Source organism: Xiphophorus maculatus, chromosome 2 (assembly GCF_002775205.1).
Source record: "Xiphophorus maculatus strain JP 163 A chromosome 2, X_maculatus-5.0-male, whole genome shotgun sequence".
NCBI classification, from domain to species: domain Eukaryota; kingdom Metazoa; phylum Chordata; class Actinopteri; order Cyprinodontiformes; family Poeciliidae; genus Xiphophorus; species Xiphophorus maculatus.
In genome coordinates this window covers 22,076,628-22,090,653 of record NC_036444.1, presented here as the reverse complement: position 1 = coordinate 22,090,653, position 14,026 = coordinate 22,076,628, and the positions used below count along the sequence as shown (strand labels likewise).

Sequence of the window (14,026 nt, the reverse complement as noted above, 5' to 3'; positions counted from 1 at the left end):
CAGTTGTGGCCGGTTACATATTCATTGTCCCTTTTCCAGACACACCTGTTGTAAAGTCACATACATGGGAGTAGTCTTGAGAGCTGACTCTACTTGGGCAACTCCAAACAGACTGGGTTCTATAGATACCTCTGGTTCATAAACAAAAAAAAAAGGCCTGAAGGAGCTGGCCACGATTTAGATACACATCTAAATCTGGAGACAGACGACCTCTAAACAAAAACACTGAAATGTAGTGTAGTTGAATCAAGTTGCATTAAGCGGTTTGAATAAAGGTTTTAAAGAGAATGGGGTGTAACTCTTGGCATATTAAGCAGGTTAACAGCATCCAGATGTGGCTGTTTTGAGGAAAACGTTGAAAATATGGTGTATATGTAGAATCACTAAAAGTAAATGTTGAATTATGCAATTGGGGGCTTCAGAATTGGCTTTCGTGCTCTTGCTCAGTGGTGTATTTTCGAGCTCTTTTAACTTTTTTTTGTTTTTCTCAGACTTTGAGTGAAATCTCCTGCCAGCTTAACAGATTGTTGTATAGTCACCTTGTTAGAGTTCACCACAGGGTAATAAGTACAGCTTTGTTACGAAACAATAATGAAAAACAGCATTGACCAAGAAACACAAGAAAGGCCATGGATAGTTATGGAAACTATTGGAGGTTACAAAATAAAAATGCTAGACAATTCACAAAGCCCTGTTCAATCCATAATCAAAAATTAGAGTTGAATACTATGCCACAACTCCAAACCTATTCATGACTGTCCCCCAAAGCTGGCAGACCAGTCAAAGAGAGTACCAGTCAGAAAAAAAGCCCTTTAGTAACTCTGGAGGAGTTGCAGAGGTGGGATAATCTCACAGTTTGGGCTCAAGCCACCTCAACCATGTATGGTCTGTTCAAATGAGACCAAAATCTGATCACAACATCCTTGTCATAATTAATTTATTTTTTAGCAGGGAAGCTGCTAGGCTATGACATTCCTCAGGATTCTGTTGTAGGTTGAAGTGTGAGGCCCCATGTGTTGGTCTGTCACACAAAATTAAATTTAAACACATTAAAGGTTTGTGGTTTTGACATACAAAACTGTGAAAGTTTTGAAGACTTAAGTCTTTAAAACTGTAAACAATGCCTCACTGTATATAGTGAGGCATTCTATGAAAAGATTTATTTCACCGTGCCTACGCATAAAATTTTACATCCGTAACTGCCGTTGAGTCGGTAACAAAAACATATTTTATTTTAGGTTAAATATACAGCAAATAGTTGGGCAAATGATTGGGGTTGTAAATGACTATTTTAATCCCTTGTAATGAAACCCTGTCATTTTGAAACCAAAAAGTCATAAACAAAAAAAATCATTTTTTAAATTTGGAAAATCTCTGATTCATTCCAAAAATGTAAGCCTCTTGGGGTATAAAACAGTGTGTAGCACATGTTGGTTCAATAGTGCTATGCTCTGTTTTTTGTCATCCTCTTCAAACTTTAGAAGCCAGTGAAATGGATTGTTGTGGCTCCTCTTCACTCAGTGAAAACTGGGGTGTGATTGCCCATTGTCACCCTCCTCCTACCTCCACACACCCACCCACCCCCGTCTCACACACCCTCCATCTGCTCGCTGCCTCCTTTCTGTCTGCAGTGATCACAAAACAAGCCGTTGTCTCCAAACACATCGTCTCTATGTCTTTTGATAGGTAGTTGATAACAGACTCGCTGGCTGATTGAGCTGGCTCACCTTGCTGTATATAAGAGGAGAAGCTCATGAGAGGGGCAAGCAAGCGACTCCTCTCTTCCTCCTGTGTGCTCTTCCGGGACTTTGTCACCTTTTCCTTATGGCTGCTCTCTTGGCTGTAGCTCTTTTTGCGTCTCCTTTACTGGCATTCGACCTGGGCCAGTCCACTCGGTGCGTTACCATCCCCAACCAGATGAAAGTCTGCAAAGATGTTGGCTACTCTGAGATGAGGCTGCCAAACTTTTTAGGACACAGCAACCTTGAAGGAGAGGTGGTGCCACGCTCTGAGGACTGGAGGCCCCTGCTGCAGACCGGCTGCCATCCTCAAGCCCAAGCCTTCCTCTGCTCCATCATTGCACCTGTCTGTCTCGACACGTAAGTTTTTTGGCTTTTTTTTGTTTGAGCTTTTTAAAACATTTCCGGTTGCATTTTTTTTCTGTGATTGCAGTAAATAAATTTTTTTTCTTTCTTCCTCAGCTTCATCCAGCCTTGTCATAGTCTGTGTGTGGCAGTGAGGGACAGCTGTGCCCCAGTGCTTGCCTGCCAGGGACATCCATGGCCCGAGGCTCTCAACTGTGACCGCTTTCCTGCTGAGGAAGACATGTGTCTAACCCCCCTTTCAAAATTTAGCCACTTTATGAAAGGTGACGAGCATAAAATGACAATTTTATTCCTTCATTTTAATGGTCCTTCTGATGCCTCCCAATCCTGTCAACAATTAGTAAAAATACTTTTTTTTTTTTTCTTTCTCTCTGAATTGGCAGATTTGCCAAAAGCTGTTTGCCAGAACTGTCCTTCAGTGGAAGTAGCTCCTGCAACGAAAACAGTAATGAGTGCTTTATGTCATCATGACTTTGGTAGGATTCCAGATTCTTTCTAAGAACTCAAAATGCACTTTATTGTTTTTATGTCAGATCCTCAGTTTTTCCAGATGTTAACATCCTTCTGTTCTCCACAGCTGTCACCGCTAAACTCCACCGTCTTCGTCACCCCACGCGGGAGCCGGAGTTCCAGGTCGAGGGCCGAGTGGAGTTTATCCGTCAGGGCCCTCTGTTGCCTTATGACACTCAGCATCTCCTCCGGGATTGGCTCCTCATCAACCTGAGCTGCGCCAGCGCCCTGGTTCGTCCGGGCCGCTCGCAGCTCTACGTGCTGACCGGTTCCGTGCAGCCTGACGGCAACATCGCTCTCGTTCGTCTCTTCCCCTGGCACAAAAAAGATGCAGGCATCGCACTGGCCACTCGCAAATGGAAACATCACAGATGTTGAAGTGCATGGAAAGTCAGGAGCTGAAGATCAAATTGGAAACGTGTGATCACTTCAGGACAGGTGGAGAAAGTCATGAGACTTTTCTTTCACATTACTGCTAGATCCAGGTCAAACTGCATTACTCTCTTTACTAATTTGTTACATTTCAGCTTTTTCTATCAGTATGCTATAATATTATGCACTAAGACCTGTAAATAGTATTAAGTGTAAATTCATATATTTTATTTTCTTGGAGGATATTGATGTATTTATCACATTTTTTGTGTTTTGTGCAAACATGACAAGTAAAATATTTTATATCTTGCATGATGCATAATATTTTAAACGGTTTGTGACCAGCAAATACTGTTCTGGTTATAAGTTTGCATACACTCATCAGCATGAATGTCATTTTTAACATTTATAATTCTAAACACAAATAATTCACTGCAAAAAAACACAAGTATAGTATTTTTATGGCTAGACAGTTACTTGCAATGTACATAGAGAGTGTGCAGAGTAAAGAGGTTTAGAGGTTATGATTTATTGTGGCTTACTTTGGTGTACCACAAGGAGGGGTGATTGGTCCAGAATTATTTCTTGCATTATACAAATAACATTTCCAGTGTTATTACAGATATAATTAAATATATATTTGCAGATGAGAGTAATTTAGTTTGCTATTGTAAAAGCTTCTAAAAATCATTTTCTGTGCAAAAACATTTTTTCTGGCTTCTAGGATTTTAATGATATAATCCTGGAAACCGCATATTGACTATATGAAAGGGAACATCAAAGTATTGCTATAAAAATTCATGGATTTGTTAAAATATAAAATATTGGGGACAGGGTTCTGCTCACAAATTCTAAAGGGTCCAACTGTAAACCAGTCTATAACACAACTTGCTTACAATTGCTAACTGTAAACAAGTCACATCATAAAAGATTATTCTCATGCAAAATTTCTAAGTCCTCATGTTATGAAATGTAGTGATTTAAAATAATGCAAATATTTAGAGCAGCAGCAGTGTCATTTCTAGATTAATTTTTTTCTTCTCCATGGAAAGTATGGTCTAAGACATTGGTATTGGAGATTATTAAAGGCTCTAAGATGAATCTGACATTAATGCCTATGACGGGTTTATGTAAACAATGACAAAATTTTGGTCTCTTTATCACTCTATATACTTTATAACCACAAGGTGGCACAGTTAGAACAAACCACAGGCCTGTTGTGGTTTGTTCCAACTGTAGTTTGTAAATACAAAACGCATTTAAACTTCTCATTTGTCATAAAAGTGACTGAAGAAAATATCCATCTGTTGTGGATGAGTCATGACTGCTAGCAGAGGACATTCTGTCCAGTGTAGCACTAATGAGAAGATAAATCACTCATTCTGCATCTCAATTTGCTTCATTTTCTCTACAGGACTGAGTGGGTCTATCTGGCATTATTGAACAAGGACTCTGTTCAGTGCCTTTAAAAAAAAATATTTTTAAAGAAGACCTATTCAGTTTTATGTTGCACAGTTCAAAATGGGATGATAATTTAACTCAACAATGAAAACAGATTGATTTTTGAGTAGATTAAGCTCCCCATTACGCACCAATTGTCTCAAATGTGTGATGTTTTCATCTCAAAATAACGATGAAGAAGTCTATTCTCATTATTTACTGATTCACTCTTAGCAGTTTTAAGATTTTGTCAGCTTTTTTTCCAAAGTAACATTTACTTTATAAAGATATTTACTTTTATGGTAGTTTTTAATACTGAAATATGGTGACATTTGTTATTGACAGTGAGATCAACACACTGCCAATAACAGTGTGTTGTTGGATGCCTTTGTGACCACTCTTAGCAGTCACAAAGGCATATGTTGTCTTCCATTCTACTTGTATTTTTTTTGTAATAGCCATATACAACATAAACAACAATTTGTACACTCTAGATTGTTAAATCTAAGATTAAATATAACAAACCTCTGTGATTTCAAATTTAAATGATGTAATATGACAAGTTTCTCTTCATAGAAGTAGTTGAAAACAGCACTAACATCCAGGCTGTGCAGCAGGTCCGGAACGGAGCATGAAGCGTTCATACTCCCAGAATTTGTCAGGAGTGCCATACAGCAGAATGACTTTTGGTGAGGTTTTAAAACAATATCCCAGGCTTTGCAGATCTCACAGAACACTGTTCAATCCATCATCTGAAAATTGTAGTCATAAGATAGCGCTGCAAACTTGCAAGACCAGCCCATCCATCTTAACTGACGAGCAAGGAGAGCGTTAAAGCAGCCAAAAAGGTGCGTGATAACGCTGAAGCCTCAGGAGCTGCAGAAGCCACAGCTCAGGTAGGAGAGTCTGACAGGACAGGTGGGTTTTAGTTGTGCTCACAACAAACCTGGCCTTTGTGGAAGAGTGGTAAAATGAAAAAAAGACATAAGAAGTCAGATTGTTTTGTTTATCGAACAAGTGATAGAAAGTTGGGCGGAAACGATTAATTGTGATCAATTGATTATTGAAATAATTGTCAACTAATTTAGTATCTTAACAGGAGTGTACAGACTCTTAAAAAAAAGGACATTTGCTGAAAGAACGACAGAGCAGTAATTAGCCCAAAACTGTACTGTACGGTTAGTATAAACGGCAGACGGCACTGAGGATAAAATCTGCCTGCATTCGAGGGAAACGTTGGTCACTTTAAGAGTCTATCAAACATTTTACAATTCCTATTTCAACTTTTTTTTTATTAGTGTGCACACACATGCACGCATCCCTACATATGTGTGTGTGTGTTTTCATTTGAAGAGCGCTGTTCTCACCTTTTTTGCCTTTCCAACTAAAGAAACATGACCAAAGGTATGTTTTCTAAGTATAATTATGGATTTGGGGAGATTGATGTTTTAGCAGTAGCATAGGTGGGGAAAGTTCCACTCCAAACCTCTTTGAAAGATTAAGTCTTAAAGCAATCTAAAGTAATTTATGGCATTTGCATTTTGAATTTGAGCATTTTGTCAGGCTGGACATAGTATCATCCATCACCACATAAACAGCTTTGTCAGAAATTCCTTCATCATCAATCACCCATGTTGGAGTCGACTGTTTTTCAGACGGGGCTGAGACGCCTTTGGATTTTTCTCTCTGCAGAGGAGCAGTTAGTCTGTCGGTGCAACAGTGCCACACATTGGGGATAATAGCACTAGATAGAAGCACACCTAAGCCAAAATGCTCATGTTAAATGTTTAAGCATACGTTTATGGCTTTACATGTAGAAGGAAGACATTTGCATGAAAGTGCTCCGTCTTGGTAAAAGGAGCACTGGGACAAGTCAAAGAAACTTGAATTTTTTCAGATGATCTGTCTTCTACTGTGATGACATAATGATAATTTTAGCAAACATTTAAAAACTTTTTTTTAATATAAGTTACATACTTCAGCTTTAAGAGTTGGGAATCTTTTCCTTTATTCTCTTAGAAAACATCCACTCAATTGCCCTTTGTAGTCTAAATATTAGCTGAAGTTAAAATAGCAAATCTCACAATATATCTGTATGTTTATTCATTTATTTTTAATTAGTTTGCACTTCACGTTATTAGCCTAAATCATCTACTTAAATTCAAATGTTGGGGGTGGTAGTGCCAGCAGCATTATTGCAAACAATGCAACAAATTTTAATAACAATAACATGGGTGATTTATGAATTATTTGAACCCTGATGGAAGAAATGTCCTGATTTTTAAATATTAAACTTTTGTAAACTTGTAAGCTTTTTACTTAAGCATTTTTTCAAACATTCCCTTAGTTTTCTCACGTATTATTATTTTTGTATCATAATTGATACATTAGGCTCTTGTGAATATGAATATACACTTGTGAATATACATTTTGTGTCTTTTATAAAACACAGCGCACACTTAAACAGCAATTTACACCAAATTTTTCCATGCATTCATAATATTTTATGATAAAATACAGGTAGTTTTTGAGGAAAGTACTAACATTGTAAACGAGGTGGAGGACTCACCAATACCTGTATACTACAGTTAACATTAGTCCCTAATAATATGGTATAGTAGAAAAGTATATCATGCTATTTACAATGTGACGATTTAATAAAACATTTAATTTACAACTTATCCATCCATTCAAGACATTGAGGGACATATTATCTACATGTAACTGGCTTAAAAAAAAGAATTAGAAGAATGTTTCTAGAATGGATTTTCAGAATTTTATGTAATTATATACAGTATGTAGCTCATTTGACCTCTAGATGCATTTTCAGTGTTAGCCTATACAACTTTGTGTGTACCGTCAGTATTCAAGTCCTTGTAGAGAATGTTGCAGACATGAGAAAGTCACTTTCTCAGTATCAGCTCATTCATGCATCTCTGGTGCTCTTCTGTGGCGCTGAGCTGTCTGTGTTCATGTCAGCGTGATTGTGGGACGTTTGCACTTCGTCTTGAGGACGACTTCTGGCCAATAGCTCATCCATCGGTGAGCGAATGCTATGAACCTCTTTCTCCTTGTGGTTTCTCCATTTCATACGACGGTTCTGGAACCAGATCTTCACCTACGGGAGTGAGAAAGCGGAAAACATTTCAGTTTGCCTTACGATGGGGTTATTAATTAAGTAACCCCAAGCTAGAAGAAGATAAGGTTCCATGTCATATTCTCCTTTAACTCTTGCCTTTTTTGGTATTGTAGAATAAAAAACCCAGATTACCTCAACTCTATTACCTGTGATTCCTTCAGGCTAAGATCAGCCGCCAGTTTGTTCCTGTCCATTTTGCTGATGTACTTTTGCCTCCGAAAGGTTTTCTCCAGTTCCTTTCTTTGTTCTTCGGAGAAAACAGCCCTCCTGAGGATCCCTCTGCGGGATTTAGGGTTTGAATTCGACGACCACATTTGAACATTTCCTCCTTCTGAAAATTAATAGATGTATGTTGTTTGAAACTTGCAATAGCATTTCTGCCTTTTGAACTTTTCCATCCTGTCTCACCACACACTTCAATTTGTTTCAATGCAAAGTTTAGTGACTGAGCAAGACGAACCGAAGCATTATATTGTAGTTCCTGCCTACGAAATAGCACGAACTCAGTAAACATCAATTTTCACATTTTACCTCAGATTCTTAACTGGATTCCGGTCTGGTCTTTGACTAGGCCTTTCTCACACATGAATATGCTCTGACCATTCCAGGTTAGCTCATGCCTTATGTTGTGGGTGAATGGGTGAAACTCTAAAAGGTTTTATGATAAGATTTCTTTCTGTACGTATCTCCAACAGTCATCCTATTCACTCTAGCCTGTACCCTATTAAGACAAGCAATCCCACAGTATGATTTTGCCACCACCATGTTTCATCATGAAGAGGGGGTTTATGGTCATGTTTTCCACACAAAGAATTTTTAATTTTGGTCTTTAAAAAGTTACATTTTGCCCTCATCAGAGGACCTTCTTTTTCATATTTTCTGGCCCCCAACATGGCTTATGGTAAATTGGAAACAGGACTTTCCGTCATTCTCTTTAAAAATGTAACAATCTTGCCAGCAATCTGTAAGGGCCATATTTATAGTGGACAACTAATATTTGTACTATCAACAGATTCTCTAACTAAACTGTGGATCTGATTAACATTAATATTCTCCTTGCTTGACCAGTATGTTTTGGTGAATACTCCACGTTGGTCTATCCACCAGTATGTGGATAGACCACATACTATCCACCAAAACATACTGGTGGATGGACCAGTATGTGGATACTGGTCTTGGTTAGGATTACAGTTTACTCATAGTCTTTCACTGGATAATTAACTGGACTGGACTTGATGAGATATTTAAAGCTCATTATATTGTTTAATAACCCTTTATCAACAACTTTATCCCTCACCAGTTTGCAGCCTTGGTTTTTAACTATTGTTTTGTATGAAAGACAGGCTGTATATTGATACCAAATTGAAATTACATACTGCTATTTATCGTTGATTGATAAGTGAATACTACTTATCAATTAGATTACGTCTAAAGGATTTTGGTTGTTCTGGTTTTTATTTTTAGTTATGAGAGCAAAGGGGGCTCAATACAAATTCATGCCAGTCTTGTTGTCCCTTTGTCTTTAAACCAAGTTAAAAACGGTTTTTGCCATCACTCATTTTGACTCCCCTTTTTCTGACTGTCCGCTTTAACAAACTTGGGTTGAGTAAACTGAGTAGAGCATTGCTTCTACAAAGAAAAAAAGAGATTTGTTGACCTGTAAGAACCAGTCCCACAGTGCCTCACTCACAGGTTCACGCACAACAAAAGTCAAGTGAAACAATTTATCTGATACATTCAGCATTGCCTTTTTAATCTGTACGACAAATCTGCACATAGACCACCTCCAGGGAGCACAAAACGCATTTGGATATGCTTCTCACTTCTCAATTGGACCTCAATAGCTTTTACCTAAATGGCTGATTACAGGGTCATTCCTGGGTAATGTGTGTCTTTTCTAGTGGGCTAACCATTGAGCCCTGTGGGACACCAACAATGCATCCGTACAATGGAAATGCCATTACTCGATGGCTCAGTGGCCCAACACTAAATCTTTTCTCTCGTAGGTTCGAAGCCAGTTTGTATGTGAAGATGAGCTCGAATAAGTCTATAAAAGTCACTTTCATTGAGTGCTTTATGGCCCAGTCAAGTGGTCTCCAATGGGCCGGAATGAGCATTGAAGGACAGGAGAAAACAGGGGGGGTCTGCGAGTCAAGCTCTTTAGCCATACAATGGGCGGGGGATGTTCCTCGTCCGGCCCTCTCCTGCAGAGGAATGGCCGAGTTTTTTCTTCACGCTCAGCGGAGTTCATTGCGGCAGTGAAAAATTGCAGTGAGGTCGCGTGTGGATGGTGGAGTGAAAGTGCCGATTGGTCACGGCCGCCATTGGCATTGTTTTGTTGCCGGGCACTGTGGGAAAGTGTCACCCTACTAAGAAGACTCCAGCGACTTGTGGGATGAAGGCTCCCTGATTTGTGCTTTTCTCCACAACACCTGACAGCCATCATGAATCGCTGCAACTAATAACTTCCAATTGCCGAGGAACAATGGCTAAAGAGGACGAGCGTTTGACTTAATCAGATCTGTGTCAATTTATGGGAGGCACGGGATAGTAGCAGTTGAAGCACAAAATTGCATTTTCTACCTAGATGAAATGGCAACATTTGATTTGTACTTGTACCTATCAAATTTAATTGATCCTAAAGGTAAAGTCTCATTAGAAGTAAAAAAAAAAAGACATTGTATGTCTTATCTAGCAGAAAGAATTCCTGTCACATTATTGTCTAAATATACAGAGACAATATGTTCACTATTTCTGTATGTATGCAGTGGTAAACAAGTGTATTTGTATCTACAAAACACTGACCCTTTGGGACTCTTAAACCCCACCCTCTCAAATCCGTTCCAAACAGCCGTGAATGCTTATGAATAGAGCAGTGCAGAGATGAACAGAGAATTAGCTCTCTGGCATTGCATCAGTAATTAGCTGTGGAAAGTATGGAAGACCTCACTGCTTAATGTTTAGAGAGCAGCTGAGGCATAGAAAACTCACTGGAGAAGACGGGAGCGGGACTGGACCCACCGCAGCATGCCAGCAGATACGGCGGGCTCTGCAGGAAAGCGCTGCTCAGAACATCTGCGAAGAGAGATGCAATCATGAGCCATATGCGATGTGTGATCTATTTAAGTTTTTAAAAGTTTTGTTGTGTTAAATGTCAGTAGACACACATTTCTTGTGTTTGAATTATTTCAATCTTACAAATCTAAAATAGTTGTACTTAGAAAGAAACTGAGAATTGAGAAAGACCAACTGCTTTAGCTCTTAATCAGGGGTTAATGTGGATGTTGGACATTAATTAATTATCACATTAATGTGATGCTGCTGCATCATAGACAATGGCATAAACGTTTATCTTTTCTGAATATTTTACAAATTATGTAAAATATTGTATTCAAATAAAAAAAAATCCCTCATCCCTCCAAAAATGAAAAAGAAAACCCACCAAAAAATAAATTTCAAGATTATGTCTTATTTTTATATCTTAAGACATAAAGGTCATCCTAGGCATGTTTGCTTTTGGTATGAACATAATGTGACAAAGTAACCATTTTTCCTCACACCACTCTTTAAACAGCTGTTCATTAGCATTCAACTAGCTAAGGTAGATGTCTGTTGATCTTCTTAAAGCTGCAAGAAAAGCTTAAGAGCTTAGTCTAAACTATCCCTCATTCAGTCTTAGCAGGATTTAAAAAGTTTTAAAAGGAGTTTATCTGGATGCTACACACAATGACGAAGATGCGGTAAAGAAAATCTAAACTGATCCTGAGTTTGCACATAAAACAGCAACATCATTTCAAGGAGTCCAATAGTTATATTTATTGAAGGTATCTGTACTCCTCTTTATTTATAAAAATGAATTTAGTTTTATTTCAATGCGGCCCATATACAGTACAGACCAAAAGTTTGGACACAACTGTGTGTCCAAACTTTTGGTCTGTACACAACTGTGTGTCCAAACTTTTGGTCTGTACTGTATATACTGATTATAGGGTTGCACAAATTCTTGCTGATCATCTTTGAAAAACCTGACCTGCCAATTCCGATTTTAGCGGATACATTTATTTTTAAATAACTGAAACTGTTATAAGGTCATAACCCACCTTCAATGTTCTAATCTTATTTAATTGAAAAACACTGAACAATATCGCTGAAATAAAGCAAGTTTGTTTTAATTAAGGAAGTGCTCTAAAATTTTACAAAAAGTTTAGGGCATTGCTGTCCAGACAACTAAATGACCAAAAGTAAGCTAAAAAAAAAAAAAAAAAAATCAGTCCCTTTAATCTTTCATTTTTTCACATTTGAAAAACAACCAAAATGTGTACAACAGTGGTATTTTGCCTTAACAAAATCACAAGGTTTGAGATCAGTTAAGGACAAACTATGAAAATGAAAGAAATTTGTGGAGACAGGAGTTTTGCCTGCAGAGAACGGTGATACCCTGATTGTCATGCTACTGCAGCCAAAATGAAGCTTTGAATTGTTAAATTGTGACGATGAAAGCATAATAATGGTACATAACATTTGAACATTATATAAACCTAAACACTAGCAAAACTTAATCTATAGGTTGAGTTTTACAATTTTTAATAACATATTATTTCTGGACTGCGATGGACTGGCGACCTGTCCAGGGTGTAACCCGCCTCTCACCCGTTTACCGCTGGAGATACGCACCAGCACCCCTCGCTACCCCACTGGGGATTAGCGTGTAAAATAAAGGATGGATGGATTATTTCTGGATGGAAAAACACAGGAAAGGACGTTTACGGTCTCGTTTTGTGGCACCAAATATCAAATTAGTTTCATTTTAGAAAGTCTTCAGCAAAGTTGTGGCAAAGAGCGGCTTTCTGAAAGTCATTTGTCAAACTAAAGCATTATTATTGGTTCCTTATGTTCTCCTTTTTGTAAAGTGTTCCTCCAAAGGATTGCAAGAATGTAAAAGGCCAGTTTTCTTTTGTTTTTTTGCATAAAGAAAACATTGGTTCTTTATCATTCCAATCAGCTAAGAGTAAAAGTTTGTGAAAGAAAAACAAAACAAAAAAAACCTGCAATGTTGGCTACAACAATTATTTTTAAGATGGGATTATTTTTACCCCCACAAACAAATGTGCTCAAATAATTTTCTTTTTTCAATAGAACTTTCACTGTCAAGTTGTTCCACTGCAATAGAAGACTTTTTAAGGAATTTCACACATTTTTACCAGAACTATCAATAACCGTAAGAGTTCTGTGTTGCAGGTGCCATCACATACATGAAAACCAACCATGCCCTGACATCTCCATGCTATCGTTTTGAACAGCAAACTAATATGAAACTAGGCAAAGGCACACGTTTATATGAAGGATTTGTTGCCTGAAATTAATCTGTGGTTTTAAATGATGAAAAATTAAACCACAGATTAGTTTTTCTTTGCCATTCAGTCTGTCGTGAGTTAACGTCTCACCCAACATGGGTCAGAACATGCTTTTTTTTGTTGTTTGTCCTTTTTTTAAGTAGAATATCAATTATGTTTGTGAGTACATCGATATGCTGCCATTCTTATTAGCAGTTCAGAAAAACTCTTGAGTCAATGTGGCTGTTCAGGTCCAACTCAGAGTCATGGCTGTTTCTAATGCACCACTATTCATCCGTCTCTTTTGGAAATTAGTTTAAATGCAAATATTTGAGTTGTCCAACATTCCCTATTTCTAAAAGTAATATTTAGAATAGATAATGATTGCACACCTTTCGCCAACAACGATTTTTCAAAAAAAAAATCTTTATATAAAAAGACTTGAACCAAACATATGTTGCTTAAATCAGTCAGAAATAATAATACCTGAACAAGATAGAAGTGGACAGCCATTGATTTTTCCCTGTGGAGGACTCAGGCTGTGATGGGCTCCACGCTCCTGGCCCCAGGGTCTCCTGGGGCGTTCACATGCAACTTGTCTGAGGTGTCCACATGCTGTTCCCTCCGGATGGACAGGAGGACTTTGTGATTTCAAAAGATTGTCGATCAGAAAGCTCTTTCCGGAGCTTCCGAACCCTGGTAAATTTGCAGCCATATTCCTTCTGCTGCAGCTCTGAACCAAGACCATCCTTCACTCCGGTTCCTTCTTCAGCAGTCACAGTTCGGTGACTCTAGATTCCGTTTTAATCCTTTCCTGGGTGACCCGGGCCAACTTCATTAAACTCTGAGGAAGACAAAAGTTCTCTGGTCTTCTTCTTTCGGGCCTGTACTTTGCTCCAGGGCTGTGATGTGATTGGCTGAGAGGCTCTAATGTGTTTCTCAATTCAGATAAGGCTGGGGCCTTTCTGGAGTGGCAGAAGGTGGGTCTGCCTCATTCATTATGTCAAATAGCCTATTAAATGATAGACACCGGAGACAATGAGGTGCTGGCCGAAGTTTAACATGAACCAAACAGTCCTATGCAGTAGTAAATAGTTTTCTCTATTCTCCAGCCTCCCTCAGAGCTC

General features: G+C 38.4%; 1 protein-coding gene and 1 pseudogene across 1 annotated transcript; one reads left to right on the top strand and one right to left on the bottom strand.

Annotated features, from left to right (window-relative positions):
- Positions 1-1,713: 1,713 nt before the first annotated feature.
- LOC102229549 lies at positions 1,714-2,993 on the top strand (annotated as a pseudogene).
- A 3,899-nt stretch (positions 2,994-6,892) lies between these two features.
- On the bottom strand, positions 6,893-13,736 carry dbx2 (developing brain homeobox 2). The gene is made up of 4 exons (XM_023325760.1): positions 13,386-13,736; positions 10,558-10,641; positions 7,713-7,897; positions 6,893-7,545 (listed from the first exon to the last, which is right to left on the bottom strand). Exons 1-4 carry the CDS (start codon positions 13,645-13,647, stop codon positions 7,354-7,356), a joined length of 723 nt encoding a protein of 240 aa, XP_023181528.1. The 5' UTR covers positions 13,648-13,736; the 3' UTR covers positions 6,893-7,353.
- Between the last annotated feature and the right edge of the window lie 290 nt (positions 13,737-14,026).